This window comes from Heterodontus francisci, chromosome 7 (assembly GCF_036365525.1).
Source record: "Heterodontus francisci isolate sHetFra1 chromosome 7, sHetFra1.hap1, whole genome shotgun sequence".
Classification (NCBI taxonomy): domain Eukaryota; kingdom Metazoa; phylum Chordata; class Chondrichthyes; order Heterodontiformes; family Heterodontidae; genus Heterodontus; species Heterodontus francisci.
The window spans coordinates 115,896,438-115,912,756 of NC_090377.1; the positions used below are offsets into that span (position 1 = coordinate 115,896,438).

The 16,319-nt window shown below is 48.2% G+C and overlaps 1 protein-coding gene across 1 annotated transcript in view; it reads right to left on the minus strand.

Annotated features, from left to right (window-relative positions):
* Positions 1–367: 367 nt before the first annotated feature.
* Positions 368–16,319, minus strand: part of cdk15 (cyclin-dependent kinase 15) — a 66,052-nt gene continuing 50,100 nt past the window's right edge. The window contains exons 12-15 of the mRNA XM_068035968.1: positions 16,195–16,243; positions 10,843–10,982; positions 4,825–4,946; positions 368–3,373 (exon numbers count right to left, since the gene is read on the minus strand). Coding sequence (XP_067892069.1) covers positions 4,846–4,946; positions 10,843–10,982; positions 16,195–16,243 — 290 coding nt within the window. The 3' untranslated portion in view covers positions 368–3,373; positions 4,825–4,845. The remainder of the gene's footprint in view (positions 3,374–4,824; positions 4,947–10,842; positions 10,983–16,194; positions 16,244–16,319) is intronic.

Below are 16,319 nucleotides of genomic sequence, written 5' to 3' on the forward strand. Positions count from 1 at the left end.
GTCTCTGTCCCGGCTGTTGGAGAGAGTGAGGTGGGGGTGCGGGGGTCCCATCTGCAGCACTTTAATGGACCGAGTAACCATTGAATGTGTGTGTGTGTCCGGTCACTCTCCGTTACTCTTCCGTGTGTCCAGCAGGGTGACGGGCTGTCGGTAGCACAGAAGAGAAGATAAATACAGAGCAACAAATGTCCCGGGTGGGGGGATGGGGGGCTTTCTCACCACCTGGACATTGGTCCTATGCTCAGCACTGAGTTAACCAGCTTGAATTGAGCTGGAATCTGCCAAACTAGAGAATGAATTGTACCATCCTTCAGCGTGTACAAAATGTTTTCAATCAAAGTAGAACTGGCACCAGAAAGACAGCCACATCAGACAAGGTTTAATCTGGATTGGTTACACACGGAATTCCTCACACTGACCTTCAGTTGATATACATGTGTAGATACAACAGACAGGGCCAGTTAATGGCCAGACCCCTCAGCTCTGTCCATCAGGGACAAACAGGAAAAAGTGCAGGTGGGCATCACTAAAGAGTAAGGGGCTCCCAGAGCAACATTCCCCCAGGGCAATGCACCCACAGGACAATGTTCTGACATTGAATGAATGTGGTGCAAAGCTACACCAAAGGTAGGGGGCGTCAGACCCAGCTCGCAACACCAAGACCGTGTGACCCTGTGGTGTCCAAGAACTGATCCACTGGACTGCACCACGTGTTGAGCAGGTAATAAGATTTACATGGAACAGTCCATTCAGGCCGGTTCATGAAGCACACATTTGACAATGAGATTTCATGATTTTTGAAAATAGTTTAAGGAAGAAAGAATTGCATTTATATAGCGCCTTTCACACAACCTCAGGACATCCCGAAGCCCTTCACAGCCAATGAAGTAATTTTGAGTGTACTCATTGTTGGAATGTAGGAATTGCAGCCGTCAATTTGTGCACATGAAGATTGCATCAACAGTAATCAGATAATGACCACATAATTTCTTTTTAAGTGAGGGATTAAATATTAACCAGGACACTGGAGAAAAATCCCCATTTCTTCTGTGTGGAATGTTCTATGCCTGCCCATGAGGACAGATGGGGCTTCCGTTTAACATCCCAGACAAAAGACAGCACCTCCAACAGTGCAGCACTCCCTCTGTACTGCACACAGGGGGATGAATTTTAGCAGCCTGTCGACATCAGGGATCGTAATGCTGGTGGAGGGGCCGGAAAATTTTCTCGGGAGAGGCTCGCCTCGACCCCCAATGCCGAGAAGGCCCTGCCGCATTTTACCGGTGGCGGCAAGGCCTCAGTGCAGCCCCCCCGCTGCACAGTGGTGCAGCCTTCATTTGCATAATAAAATGAATGCAAATAGATGCTAATAAACTTACCTGGACTGGGTGGCTGTCCCATGCTGATATTCCGGCCGCTGGCCTTAAGATCCATGCCTTCGGATCCCATTTTGTTTGGGGTTCCGAGGCGAGACACTAGTGGGGAGGGGGGAGGAGTGTAATTTTCAGATCGGGGGTGGGGGGGGGTGCAATGGAGACAACTGATTCCATTGGCTGAGGGGATGTGGGAAGGTGCTGAAGGGCAAAGATTATAAAGTTTGCGCGTGAAAGGTCGGGACTGGCAAAAATGGTTTCTCAGGTGGGGGGAGGTGGGGGAGAGGGAAATAAATTTATTGTCTGATGATGGGGGGGGGGTGGAAGAGGCTCTTTGATGTGACTTTGCTGTTTTATTTAAATTTAAGGTAATGATCCCTTTAAACATTCAAATGATCTGTCAGGGCTTGAACCCCTTCAAAAATGGCATCGCCCCAGCGCCTGCGTGGTGGGACCGGACGCTATTGCTGGGGACAGAGCGGCCGTCCCCTCTACACCATCGGGGTGCCGTCCCGCCCCCCCTCCCCCCCTCCATTTAAATAAGCCCCCACGCGTAATATAGCAGGGACACAGCGACGGCCGATCTGCACGGGCGGACCGCCAACTTCAAAATTCAGACCGAGTGTCAGTCTAGAATATGCACTCAAGTCTTGGGGCTTGGGCCCATGACCTTCTGTCACAGGGAGGTGAACTACCCACTGAGCCAAGGCTATGTACGAAGAAGACCCACTTCTGACTTTGAATTTCCACATGCTGTAGCCATTCCTGTACATTGGGAAGTTGTACAAAGATAGTGTGGAGTCACATTGGAAAATAATCCCAATTCTCATCAGACAATCCTTGGAATAATTCTATGGGATATGTCGAAGGTGAAAGGCAGGTAGTTGGTCCAATGTGGAAACTTTCTTTTTGAATAGAGAGGGCAACTCTTGCCTGGATTGGTTAATCTAACTGTCCCCATTAGCTCACACCTCGTCTTTGACGAGATATCAACCCAGAAGTGGCCAATGACTGGCCCTGTTGGTACGTCAATCACAAGAACGTAGCATGCTTCAAACTGAGGGGAAATGGCACTGTGTAAAAGAGAGGGGGGGGGGACACCCAAATCAAAACTCCTCCAATACAGATTTGGTGGGACTGTTCTGATATTCAGTTCAATCCCATATCCCCCCCTCACCCAGAAAGCCCACCACCTTCCCGCCCCTCACTCCTGCAGGAGGCACAGACATCTCACAGGGATATGGTTACTGAGGAGAAGAGCCACCCTCCATAACTCATTCGGGTGTCCAATTCTTCAGATGTAAACCCAGATAGTAAGTGACGCCAGGCAAATCCACCATGATGGGTGTCGCTCACTCTGTGAGTTGAGATGGTCGGCCACGTGCATGGTTTTTAAGTCACCACCCCTGTTCTCTAGTGGAGCCAACTTTGAGCCGAGAACTACACCTGGCCTAACTAACCCAGAATGACAGTTGTCAATCACACACGTCCTCAACCATAAAATGTATTCATTGTGTATTTACAATGACATAAGCTCATCAAAGCAAAAATTGACAGTGAATTCCACTTCTGGCACTCACTGCCACAACAAACAGAGCAGGTAAAGCACAGGTTAGATACAGAGTAAAACTCCATCTACACTGTCCCATCAAACACTCCCAGAGCAGGTACAGCATGGGGTTAGATACAGAGTAAAGGTCCCTCTACACTGTCCCATCAAAAAAAAAGACGGGTTAGATACAGAGTAAAGCTTCCTCTACACTGTCCCATCAAACACTCCCAGAGCAGGTACAGTACGGGGTTAGATACAGAGTAAAGCTCCCTTTACACTGTCCCATCAAACACTCCCAAGGCAGGTACAGCATGGATGGAGCACCATCGGTGAGAAGTTGATCCACTATGAGTTTAGGAAGATAAGGCCAGGACACGAGTCAGAGGACTTCAGTCTCTCGATGTTGAGGGTCTGGACAATCGAACGTCACTGTCTCACAAGGAACAATCTGCAAAGTATAGAGTTGACATTACGGAGGTGAAATCGCTGGGTATCCAAATATGGAGTTATCCATGCTGATATTAATGGGGAGAGGCAAGTGGAGCCCACAGGAAGATCACAGCCTGTCCAGGCTCTAAAATGATAAACTGCACACTTCCAAATGCTGATATGGCCAAATGCTTTGCCTGGTTTGCAACAATGAGCCACGAGAGTATGGGGTGCAAAGAGTCTGCTGTGAGTCAGCAGATTTCAGCTGGGACAGTTTGAATGCTGGAGCAGGTGGACACTGCAACCAGCACCAATGGTCCAGGTGAGGAGGAAGAAACCCAGCCTGGCTTCCTATTCATGATTACTGTCTAGTGACTGCTTCTGGAAAATAAACACTGGCTGCTGAAGGAGACGTTGCCAGTGCAGTCTGTGAGCTTCCCTGCCCACTGGGAACTGGTTTGAAGTTGCTCAATTAGAATGCCAGAGCAAGCAGCACAGGGTGAAAGAGAGCAGGCAACACAGGTTGGGTTAGAGAGCAGATAGCACAGGTTGGGATAGACAGAGAGCAGCAGAGGGTGAGATAGAGAGGGGGCAGCAGAGGTTGGGATCGAGAGCGGACAGCACAAGGTGGGATAGACAGCGAGCAGCACCGGTTAGGAAAGAGAGCGGGAAGCACAGGGTGAGATAGAGAGTGGGCAGTACAGATTGGTATAGAGAGTAGGCAGCACAGAGTGCTAGCGAGCGAGCAGCACAGGGTGAGATAGAGAGTGGGCAGCACTGGGTGGAATACAGAGCGGGCAGTACAGGGTGTGATAGAGAGAAGGCAGCACAGGGTGATAGAGAGCGGGCAGAACAGGGTGAGAGCGAGTGGGCAGTGCAAGGTGAAAGAGAGCGCACAGCACAAGGTGACATAGAGTGGGCAGAACAGGTTGAGATAGAGAGCGGACAGCACAGGGTGACAGAGATCGGGTAGCACAGGGTGGAAGAGAGCGGGCAGCACAGGGTGATAGACAGCGGGCAGCACAGGGTGTGATAGAGAGTGGCTAACACAGGGTGAGATATAGAGCGGGCAGCACAGGGTGAGATTGAGAGTGGGCAGCACAGGGTGAGAGAGAGAGCGGGCAGCACAGGATGAGATAGAGAGTGGACAGCACAGGGTGAGAGAGAGAGCGAGCAGCACAGGGTGAAAGAGAGTGCAGGCAGCACAGGGTGAGAGCGCGGGCAGCACAGGGTGAGATAGAACGCGGGCAGCACAAGGTGAGAGAGAGTGCGGGCAGCACAGGGTGAGATAGAACGCGGGCAGCACAGGGTGAGAGAGAGTGCGGGCAGCACAGGGTGAGAGTGGGCGGGCAGCACAGGATGAGAGAGAGCGCGGGCAGCACAGGGTGAGAGCACGGGCAGCACAGGGTGAGAGAGAGAGTGGGCAGCACAGGGTGATTGAGAGTGGGCAGCACAGGGTGTATTCTCTACCTGTTCCATTTTCTTCCCACCTCAGGCAAGAATTGAGGTGCACCTGTCCTTCCGGAAGGGATGGAAAGCATTCCGGGCCTCAGGCTCCAGCCGAACTCCAGCCACGCTAAAGATGGAAACCACTGCAAGAGAGCCAAATGCAGCAATCAGTGGGAATGGAAAGTACCGGAGAACCTAAACACTCAGCGCTGCCATTAGAATTCAATCGGATATGGACAGCAACACCATGTCCCACGGACCTGTGATCGACACTCAATAAACCGCCAGCAATTCCAAAGAAAAACAATGACCTCTGCCCCGGCGCTGCCCCCGATTGTGGAATAGGTGGTGGTTCTTGCTAACACTGACAATGACAGGAATTTTGACCAGGTGGAATGTGTGGGTTTTGGTGGGTGGGGGTTTGGCATTAAATTAGTGTGTTGGGTGCTGGCACTAAGCCACTGACTTCCCCATTGCACTCCAGCACATTATGCTGTGTAAGTGCATCCTCCTCGGGAGAGGCAGGTTGCCAATTAACAGATGATCAAGTTTAACGTCGGGTTTTGAGTAAAATCCGTACTTTCATGTTGACTTTCGCATTCATTCCTTTCATGGCACAGCTGCACTTCCCTGTTAGCAATGAGCTTTGGTGAAGATCAGTGCAGTGCTGTAAGGCCAAGGTGAAGGGATCTCTTCACCTATTCCAGGTGCCAGACATGCTGGCATTTCAGGTCTGCACGGCTGTGATCAGAAAGACTCAGCTCCTCTGAGGAATCATCACTGACAAACTCCACTGAATTACTGGAGAATTAGCGTGAATTAGTCCTCAGAAGCTACGAAAATGTTGCCCCCGCCCTCTCTATCCCACCTCCTGTGCTGCCCTTTCTCTATCCCACCCTGTTGATTGGCACGTTTGATGCTCTACGGACTTGGCCTTTCTATCTATGCAAGAACACATCACCACAATGCCCTACGACATCGACCTACTCATGCTTGAGGTGGACTCCTCCATTCCCTCTGCAATGATGGTGATTGGAACGGGAAGGTCTGTCAGTGCATTGATGGCCCCTGTGCTACAGTATCTGCGTCGAACTGAGCAGAGCTTGGAGAGGGCTGTGCCCTCTGATGTGGACTCTCCCCTGCTGTCCCTGTCACCAGCATCTGCTGTTGTTCACTTGTGAAGTGTGAGTCTGCTGGTCTTCCAGCGCAAAGAGTTATCCACGACCAAGTGTTGCAGACTGGCATATTCCAAGGTCCAGGACTACGTACTGAGGGACCCACTAAGGCTTGGGGCAGCCGCTGCAAAGGCTCAATGGGGAAAGGCCACTGTGTAAGGTCCTCCCGCCATAGTGAACCGCGGGGCTGGAACCTGTGTAAAACCCCTCGGGCTGTATACACCAAAATGTTTTTCACTATAGTCATAGAGTTTTACAGCACAGAAATAGGCCCTTCGGCCCAACACGCCTGCACCAACCATCAAGCACCTGCCCTAAATAATCCCATTTCTCCGCACTTGGCCTTATCTGTTATGGCGTTTCAAGTGCTCATCTAAATATTTCTTGAATGTCGTGAGTTTTCCTGCCTCTACCATCCCTTCAGGGAGTGCGTTCCAGATTCCAACCACCCTCTAGGTGAAAAAATTCCTCCTCAACTCCCCTCTAAACCTCCTGCCCCTTACCTTAAATCTATGTCCCCTAGTTATTGACACCTCCGGTAAGGGAAAAAGTTTCTTCCTATCTATCCTATCAATGCCCCTCATAATTTTGTATACCTCAATCAGGTCCTCCCTCTGCCTTCTCTGCTCCAAGGAAAACAACCCCAGCCTATCTAGTCTGTCTTCATATCTGAAATGTTCCAACCCAGGCAACATCCTGGTGAATCTCCTCTGCACCCTCTCCATTGCAATCACATCCTCCCTATGGCATTGTGACCAGAACTGTACACAGTACTCGAACTGTGGCCTAACCAGCGTTTTATACAGCTCCATCATAACCTCCCTGCTCTTATATTCTATGCCTCGGCTAATAAAGGCAAGTATCCCGTAAGCCTTCCTAACCACCTTATCTACCTGTTCTGCTGCCTTCAGTGATCTATGGACAAGTCCCTCTGGCCCTCTGTACTCCCTAGGGTCCTACCATCCATTATATATTCCATTGCCTTGTTAGACCTCCCAAAGTGCATCACTTCACACTTATCAGGATTAAACTCCATTTGCCACTGCTCTGCCCATCTTACCAGCCCATCTATATCGTCCTGTAGTCTAAGGCTTTCCTCCTCCTCACTATTTATGACACCACCAATTTTCATGTTGTCTGCGAACTTACTGATCATACCTCCTATATTCATGTCTAAATCATTAATGTACACTACAAATAGTAAGGGTCCCAGCACCGATCCCTGCGGTACCTCACTTGTCACAGGCCTTCATTCACAAAAACAACCCTCTACCATCACGCTCTGCTTCCTGCCACTAAGCCAATTTTGAATCCAATTTGCTAAATTACCCTGGATCCCATGGGCCTTTACTTTCTTAACCAATCTCCATTGTGGGACCTTATCAAAAGCCTTACTGAAGTCCACGTAGACTTCATCAACTGCTTTACCCTCATCTACACCTCTAGTCACCTCCTCGAAAAATTCAATCAAGTTAGTTAGACACGATCTCCCCCTGACAAAGCCATGCTGACTATCTCTGATTAATTCCTGCCTCTCCAAGTGGAGATTAATCCTGTCCCTCAGAATTTTTATCAATAATTTCCCTACCACTGATGTTAGACTCACCGGCCTTAATAATCTGGTTTATCCCTGCTACACTTCTTGAATAATGGTACCACATTCGCTGTCCTCCAGTCCTCTGGTACCTTTCCTGTGGCCAGAGAGGATCTGAAAATTTGTGTCAGCGCGCCTGCTATCTCTTCCCTTGCCTCACATAACAGCCTGGGATACATCTCATCTGGGCCTGGGGATTTATCCACTTTTAAGCCCACTAATACAGCTAATACCTCCTCCCTTTCAATGCTAACTTGATCAAGTATATCACAATCCCCCTCCCTGATCACTACACCTACATTATCCTTCTTCATAGTGAACACAGATGAAAAGTAATCGCTCAAAACCTCCCCTATGTCCTCCGGCTCCACACGCAGATTGCCTTTATGATCCCTAATGGGCCCCACTTTTTCCCTGGTTATCCTCTTGCCCCTAACATACTTATAAAGTGCCTTAGGATTTTCCTTTATCTTGTCTGTCAGTGATTTTTCATGCTCCCTCTTCGCTCTCCTAATTACTTTAAGTACTCCCCTACACTTTCTATACTCCTCCAGGGCCTCCGCTGTTTTCAGCACTCTGAATCTGCCACGCACCTTTTTTTTTCCTGATCCAATCCTCTATATCCCTTGACATCCAGGGTTCCCTTGTCCTGTTGGTCCTACCCTTCACCTTTACAAGAACATGCTGCACCTGAGCCCCCAATTTCCCTTCTAAATGACACTGTTTGATGTAGACTTTCCTATAAGAAGCTGCTCCCAGTTCACTTTGGCCAGATCCTGTTTTATCATATTGAAATCTGCCTTCCCCCAATTCAGTACTCTTATTTCCGGTTCCTCTATGTCCTTTTCCATAACAACCTTAAATCTTACAGAGTTATGGTCACTATCCCCGAAATGCTTCCCCCACTGACACTTCTACCACTTGTCCGGCTTCATTCACTAGGATTAAGTCCTCTTGTAGGACTCTCTACATGCTGGCTCAAAAAGCTCTCCTGAATGCACTTGAAGAATTCTGCCCCCTTTAAGCTTTTTGCACTAATTCTATCCCCTCTAACATAGGGGAAGTTGAAATCCTCTACTATTATTACCCTATTATTATTGCACTTCTCTGAGATTTGCCTACATATTTGTTCCTCTACCACTGCCTGTTTGGAGACCTGTAGTACACTCCCAGCCAAGTAATAGCCCCCCTTTTGTTTTTAAGTTCTGCTCATATGACCTCATTAGAGGAACCTTTTGAGATATCATCCCTCCTTACTGCAGTAATTGACTCCTTAATCGACAGTGCAATGCCACCTCCTCTTTTACTCCCTTCCCTATCACGTCTGAAGATTCTATACCCTGGGATATTAAGCTGCCAGTCCTGCCCTTCCCTTAACTATGTCTCAGTGACAGCAATAATATCATACTCCCATGTGTTAATCAACTATGTAATGTTAATGTACATTGCATTTAAAATGTATCGATGAAATCTGATTTCTATTGTACTTTACGAAATGTGAAATTTGAACTGTTTTGTAATGTATTGTTGCAAATTTTTATGAATAAAGTATATTTTTGGGGAAAAACTCTGTCTAACTGGTCCCACTGAAGTGTGAGTAACTGAGCTGATGCGTGGTCTGCACGAGTTCTGTGAATGGTGCACCCTCGGAAAGACTCAGCTCCTCTGAGGAATCATCGTTGACAAACTCCACCGACTTCTGCTGCACACGTGAAGACCCTGTCACAGAGAAAAAGCACGAATTAGTCCTCGGAAGGTACGAATATGTTGCAAGTTATCATTCTGAAGATGATCATATTTCATCCACTGTTGAAATCAAGTCAACATGGCTGAGTGTCATGTGACATGGGCGGTCACTGATATTGAATTGTGTCACCAGGTAGCTGGCAGTTTTCTGTCGCCCCATCTTCGATGGCTAGTGACACTGAAACCCTACTGATTTCCAGCTCCTCCTCTGTGCATGTCAATTGTGAGATGTTTGGAGGACCACCTCCAGTTCTCTCCTTTTCCCCTCATGTTCTGTGCTCTCTTGTCCTACAATAAGGGATTGAACAGTCCTATGAATGAGTGTAATGGCAATGGATGGAGAATGCTCGGTTGGGTATCAGGGAGGTATGAAACTGCATATGGTTGAGGGTGAATGGCAGTGGTGGATGAATAGGTGGGGGTGAGAAGAAGTGCAGAGACAGAGAAGGATGGGTGCAATTGCAAAGTAAGTGAATGCAATGGAGTGATTTGATGGAGAAGGCTGAGTATGGCAGTTGAGGTGATGTCCGGAGCAGGATGTGGGTGAATGTGCAACTGTACTCACCTTTCCTGACCTAGTAAGGTCATTAAATTACTTCCTGCACCACATCCAGAAGCATGGCACTAGGGCTCCTGCTGCTCACCTCCTGGGTAAGCTCCATCCATGCCTCCTTTGTTTCTGCCACAGGTTTACTCCTCCTATTACTGGGGAATCGTATATCCCTCCGGCCCTTCACAGCCCCCAGCAAAAGGAGGCATTAGTGAACTGGGGCACATCCTTTGAACATCTCAAAACTTTTCTGGAACTTTCTCATCTCTTCTTCCCAACTCATCCAAATTCCATCCTTGGATCAGCTCTTTAAATACTGGAGTAGTGATTGGGCCATGCAGGTCCTGATCACAATCACTATCGCGGATTGGATGGGAAACCCGGAAGTAAAATCATAATGTGGTGGCTGACATGCACACTGAACCTATTTCCAGATTTCCCACCTGATATCACACCACCCACACTGGCCCACAGCCCAGTGCTCCCAGTGCATCTCCCCGTTAATATCGGGGACTGTGTTACTGCAATTGGCACGAGGACTAGCCCCCATTCCTGGACACGCACCGATATTGTCACAAACACTGGCACTGAGCACAATGGGACATAAAGTAAAACGCACTAGCCCTCTATCACACCAGGACACTGACTCAACCATTCCCAATGCTGTCATTATTTACCAGGAGCTGTAGTACTTACTCACTATTGCGTTATCATTTACTCAAGAATTTAATCATTGCCCTCTAGCTCTCTATTTATCGTTCTCCAATTCATTCGCAAGGTTCTATCATAATCTACACAGTTTTTTTCTTTTTTTTTAGTTACTGAAGGAATTATTGTGCGATGGTGGCTACACTACATTGTGACAATTCTCCTTGTTGCTCACGTTTTCATTCTCAACTCTTCCTGGCAATTGTTCTTATCCAATCCGGATAATCTATTTAATTGGTTTGTAACAGGAATGAATGTGCACATACTGTCGGGGAGCTGGAACAGGGCAAGGGGTAGACTGCTGAAGTACTCGTGTGCAAGGGCATCCTCCGCGGAACTCCTGTCCCGTGGATAGCACTGGAGGAGCTGCGATGTTAGAGACTCTGCTCGTGGAACCAGGCCTAATCTGAGCAAGGGAACAGAAGAGTTATTAGGAGAGACAAAAGACAACACTGCAGCAACATACCATCATCACACTCCAAAACAACATCTCTCATTTATATAGCACCATTAACATAGTAACGTGTCCCAAAGCACCTCAGATGTGTTAGCAGACAAAAACTGATACTGAGCTGCATGAAGAGATATTTGAACAGGTCAAGGAGGTAAATTTTAAGGAGGTTATTAGAGTGATATTAACGTGGGTTTTGCAGTTTCAATGGGCTCCCTAGAACTCGTCAGTGAAAGTAAAGTGAGAAGAAAAATGACAATTGAGGAGGTGAAGCTGTGACAGGGACATGAGCCAATAAGCATCCAGTACTCCCAGCTGCTTTCTTGTCTACTTGTGCTGAGAGGTTACTTTTTTTTAAATTCGTTTGTGGGATGTGGGCTTCGCTGGCCAGGTCAGCATTTATTGCCCATCTCGAATTGCCCTTGAGAAGGTGGAGGTGAGCTGCCTTCTTGAACCACTGCTGTCCTTGGGATGTAGGTACACCAACAGTGCTATTAGGAAGGGAGTTCCAGGATTTTCACCCAGCGACAGAGAAGGAACGGTGATATAGTTCCAAATCAGGATGGTGTGTTGCTTGGAGGGGAACTTGCAGGTGGTGCTGTTCCCATGCATCTGTTGTCCTTCTCCTTCTAGGTGATACAGGTCGTGGGTTTGGAAGATGCTGTCAAAGGAGGCTTGGTGAGTTGCTGCAGTGCATCTTGTGGATGGTACACACTGCTGCCACTGTGCCCAGTGGTGTAGGGAGTGAATGTTGAAGATGGTGGATGTCAATCAAGCGGCTGCTTTGTCCTGGACGGTGTTGAGCTTCTTGAGTGTTGTTGGAGCTGCAATCATCAAGGCAAGTGGAGAGTATTCCATCACACTTCTGACTTGTGCCTTGCAGGCAGTGGACAGGCATTGAGGAGACAGGAGGTGAGTTACTCACTGCAGAAGTCCCAGCCTTTGGCCTCCTCTTGCAGTCACAGTATTTATGTCGCTGGTCCAGTTCAGTTTCTGGTCAATGGTAACCCCCCCCAGGATGTTTATAGTGGGGGATTCAGCGATGGTAATGCCATTGAACATTAAGGGGAGATGGTTAGATTCTCTCTTGTTGGAGGTGGTCATTGCTTGGCACTTGTGTGGAGTGAATGTTACTTTCCACTTATCAGCCCAGGTCTTGCTGCATCTGGACATGGGCTGCTTCAGTATCTGAGGATGGTGAATGGTGAACATTGAGCAACCAGCAGTGAACATCCCCACTTCTGAGTTTATGATGGAGGGAAGGTCATTGATGAAGCAGCTGAAGATGGTTGAGCCTAGGACACTACCCTGAGGAGCTCCTGCAGTGATGTCCTGGGACTGAAATGATTGGCATCCAACAACTATAAACATCTTCTTTTATGCTAGGTATGACTTCAACCAGCGGAGAGCTTTCCCCCAATTCCCATTGACTCCAGTTTTGCTCGGGCTTCTTGATGCCACACTTGGTCAAACGCTGCCTTGATGTCAAGGGCAGTTACTCTCACCCCACCTCTGGAGTTCAGCTCTTTTGTCCATGTTTGGACCAAGGCTGTAATGAGGTCAGGAGTGGCCCTGGCGGAACCCAAACTGAGTGTCACTGAGTTGGTTATTGCTGAGTAAGTGCCACTTGATAGAACTATCAACAACACCTTTCATCACTTTACTGATGATTGAGAGTAGACTGATAGGATGGTAATCGGCCAGCTTGGAATTGTCCTCCTTTTTATGGACAGGACATATCTGGGCAATTTTCTACATTGCCGGGTAGATCCCAGTGTTGTAGCTGTACAGGAACAGCTTGGCTAGGGGCGCAGCTTTACTCACTTTGGAAGTGTCATCTACACTTTGAAGCATTGGAGCTCTGCTCTCCCAGATCAGTATGTGATACTTACACTGCCTTCTATTGGACCTCAGTTGAGGATGAACATATCACAGCAGCAGCAGCAATAGGCTGCTGTTCACACACCTGTAGCTCCAAGGGGAAAGGGGAGTAGCAGAGAGGTGCAGTTTGCAGGAGGCCATACCTAGCACACAGGGTTTACAGGCAGAGGATAAGCTTCCTCAATACGTCAACACCAGCGCCTTAGGAGGCTCAGGTTATCACGCCAGTTGGTATCAGACATTTGTAGCTGGCTGCAACGAGACCTGCTGCCAAGTGGACTTACTGGCTGCACTTTACCAGTAGCTGTCAAAGTCATCACCGCCATCAACTTCTTTGTCTTTGGAACCTTCCGGAGATCTGCTGGAGACACTTGCAGGATCTCACAGTAGATGGGACACAAATGCATAAGAAAGGTTGTTTGCCAGGATCGCCAATTATGTCAACTTGGCCACCCTTGATGCCAGTCAGAGTGAGCAGGCACTTGGGTATGTGGCTCTGGCTGGCTTCCCACATGTGCAGACTGCAAACATGTGACGATCCCAGCACCTCCAAATCACTCAAAAGTGTTCATTAACCACAAGGGCTTCCAGTCCGTCAATGTGCAGCTGGTGTGCAACCACAAAGAGATCTTTATGCAGGTGTGTGCAAGATTCCCAGGCAGCTGTCATGATGCTTTCACCCTGTGGCAGCCCACCCTCTCTGATCTCTCCATACCTGGAAGCAGAGTTACCGGCTGGCTGCTCGGAGACAAGGGATATCCACTGAAAACAAGGCTGGTGACACCTTTCAGAAATCCAAGGAATGAGGCCTAGGCGCAATACAGTGAAAGCCATATCAGCAGCAGCTGAGTCATCGAGCAGGCCATTGGCCTGCTGAGGATACTCTTCAGGGGCCTGGACAGATCTGAGGCATCCTTCAGTACACACCAGCCAGGCAGTCCCGATTGGTCGTGGTGTGCTGCACTCTACACAACACTGCACAGCAGCAAGGTTTGAACCTGCAGCAGGAACAATGTGTACAGTACAGAGCCTCTTCAGACAATTCAGAGAAGGAGGCAGATGGTGATGTGAGTACAGCACCACCTGCAGTGCATCTCACTGCCCGGGATACCCTTACTATTGCAAGGTTCATTTAGGTTCCACTAGTTCCATCTAACAAACACATGACCCACCACCAACCACCCATCCCCACACACCCCCCAAAACTGCCAGCAGCTCAATGCAATCCTGCAAACAACCAAGGAAATGCACAGACAGCCAGAGAGGGGTGGGTGTGTCTCCAAGTTAAGTTGATGTGAGATTTGAAGTGCTGGAGTAGACTCGAGAAAGCAGAGTGAGGGAGTTGGGGTGATACATCAGGATGGCAAGGTGCCATTGCTCTCTGACCTTTCCTGCCCTGCCTAGGTCGTTGAAACGCTTCCTGCATTGTATTCAGGCGTGTGGCACCACACTGCTGACCTCTTGTGCTACCTCTAAATGTGCCTTCTTGGTCTCCCCAGCCAGCTGTTTCTGCCCATCGCTAGGGAACTGTATCTCCTACGGGGTCCTCACAGCCCCCGGCACATCCAGAGAAGTGTCACTGAGGTGGGCTGTGGACTTGGACCTTCTAACTTCCATGGCAAGACTTGATTCTCCCCCTATTCCACCTCCAGATGCTTCAACTTGCACATTTGGGGTGCCCCTTTAAATAGTGGAGTTGAAATCACATCATGCCGTACATCCGCTGACGCTAACTGGTCAGGACACCTGAAGATCATGGGGTAATGCACTGGCTGTGTTAAAAAGCCAGTGACAGTCGCAATGCACTTACTTTCGGGTTTCCTGCGTGCTATCAGCCGCCGCCCCACCCCCACCCCCACCCTACCAGCCAGGCTCCCAGCACATGGCAGACTTAAAATCCAACCCCGAGGCTGAAGAAAGTCGGAAGTCCAGTCAGATGGAGGTAACTGTCCAAGTCTGACACTTTCACAAGAAATAAAGAATAAAGGAAGTGAGATTTGAACTGGCTTTGGTTCCGGTTTAGCTACTGATGTGTAAGGTAATCTACCCAGGACAGACTGACAACTCCAAGAAGGAATTTATGCCACATCTGACACACAGCACTCACATTCCGGGTCAACCCTGAGAGAGGAGACAATGCAGTCCACTGAACCCTCTCAGAAGCTTGTATAAACCTGTTGCTGGGAGCTAAATCAATAATAAGCTGAACTAAATGGATTTTAATGTATTCTGGTAGGTCAGCTATTCAAAGCTATTAACTTGTCAGCTTTACATGGGGCCTAGTCTGAACTAACCTTACATCAATCTTGGACATTGACCTTACCTTGATATTGTATTAAGTCAAGTCCAGCTGAGTTACAGTGATACACTCAAATGAAATTTGTAACCTGATGTTTAATGCTTCTGTCAGTTCATAACATTGGTTTCAGCATCCTGCTACTTTTAAATGTTTAATATTAAAATGCTGAGAATTGTATAAGTGCTTTAATAAAGACCAGTTAGTTCAGGATTTCATGGTCTGACCTTCATCGGAACAGATTAATGGATTCACTCAGTCAGCCAGGGTTCTTGCTCAAAATCTCAAATCTGGCCGGCAAAACTGAATGGCTGGTTGGTGCAAGATGGTTCACACCAGACAAACTTAGGCATCTAGGGATGTCATCGAAATGTAGATGGGGGAATCTCCAGACTGTGCTTTGATGAGTAGGGCAGGGGAAGGGAATAAGGACTCGTCTGAAGAGGTCATATACTCTGTAAAATGAAGGGTTCTGCATACACCTGTTCCTGCCTCTTAATGACACTGCATTCTTCAGAGCTGAGCAATAAATGGTTCTATCATACACCAATACTAAACCACAATGGGTCACTCAGGCATCTTGTCTCCAGAGACAAGTGCCACTCAAGAGGCCACTGGCTAAATAGGAAAAGTACTTTGAAAGAGGGAGGGTGAGAGAGGGAGAGAAAGAAACAGATGGAGAGAGCACGAGCGAGAAAGAAACATGGGCAGAGAGAGAGAGAAAGAGAAAGATAAAGTACAAGAAAGAGTGGAGAGAGATTACAGGAGAGATTTGAGAGGAGTGTGGAGTAAGCTAGTGACATTCCAGTTGCACTTTCTGCTTTAACACAGGGACAGCTAAAACTACAAGAGTCTGAAAGGTGGAAAGTGAGCCAACCAGGAGAGGCATGGAAAACACAAGAGAGGCAACATCTCCACTTGAACAGCTGCTGGGCTGACTGATCCCACAGGGCTGCTCCATGTGGTAAATTCATAGAAAACGGCACTTACCTTTTCCAAACGTGGCCCAGTTTCTGAGGTGGATGAGGTATAAAGTGCTCTACCACAAGACAAGAGAGAGAAACATTACAGGCCTGCTCCAACATTGACATCAGTACACCCACCAACAGGAGATA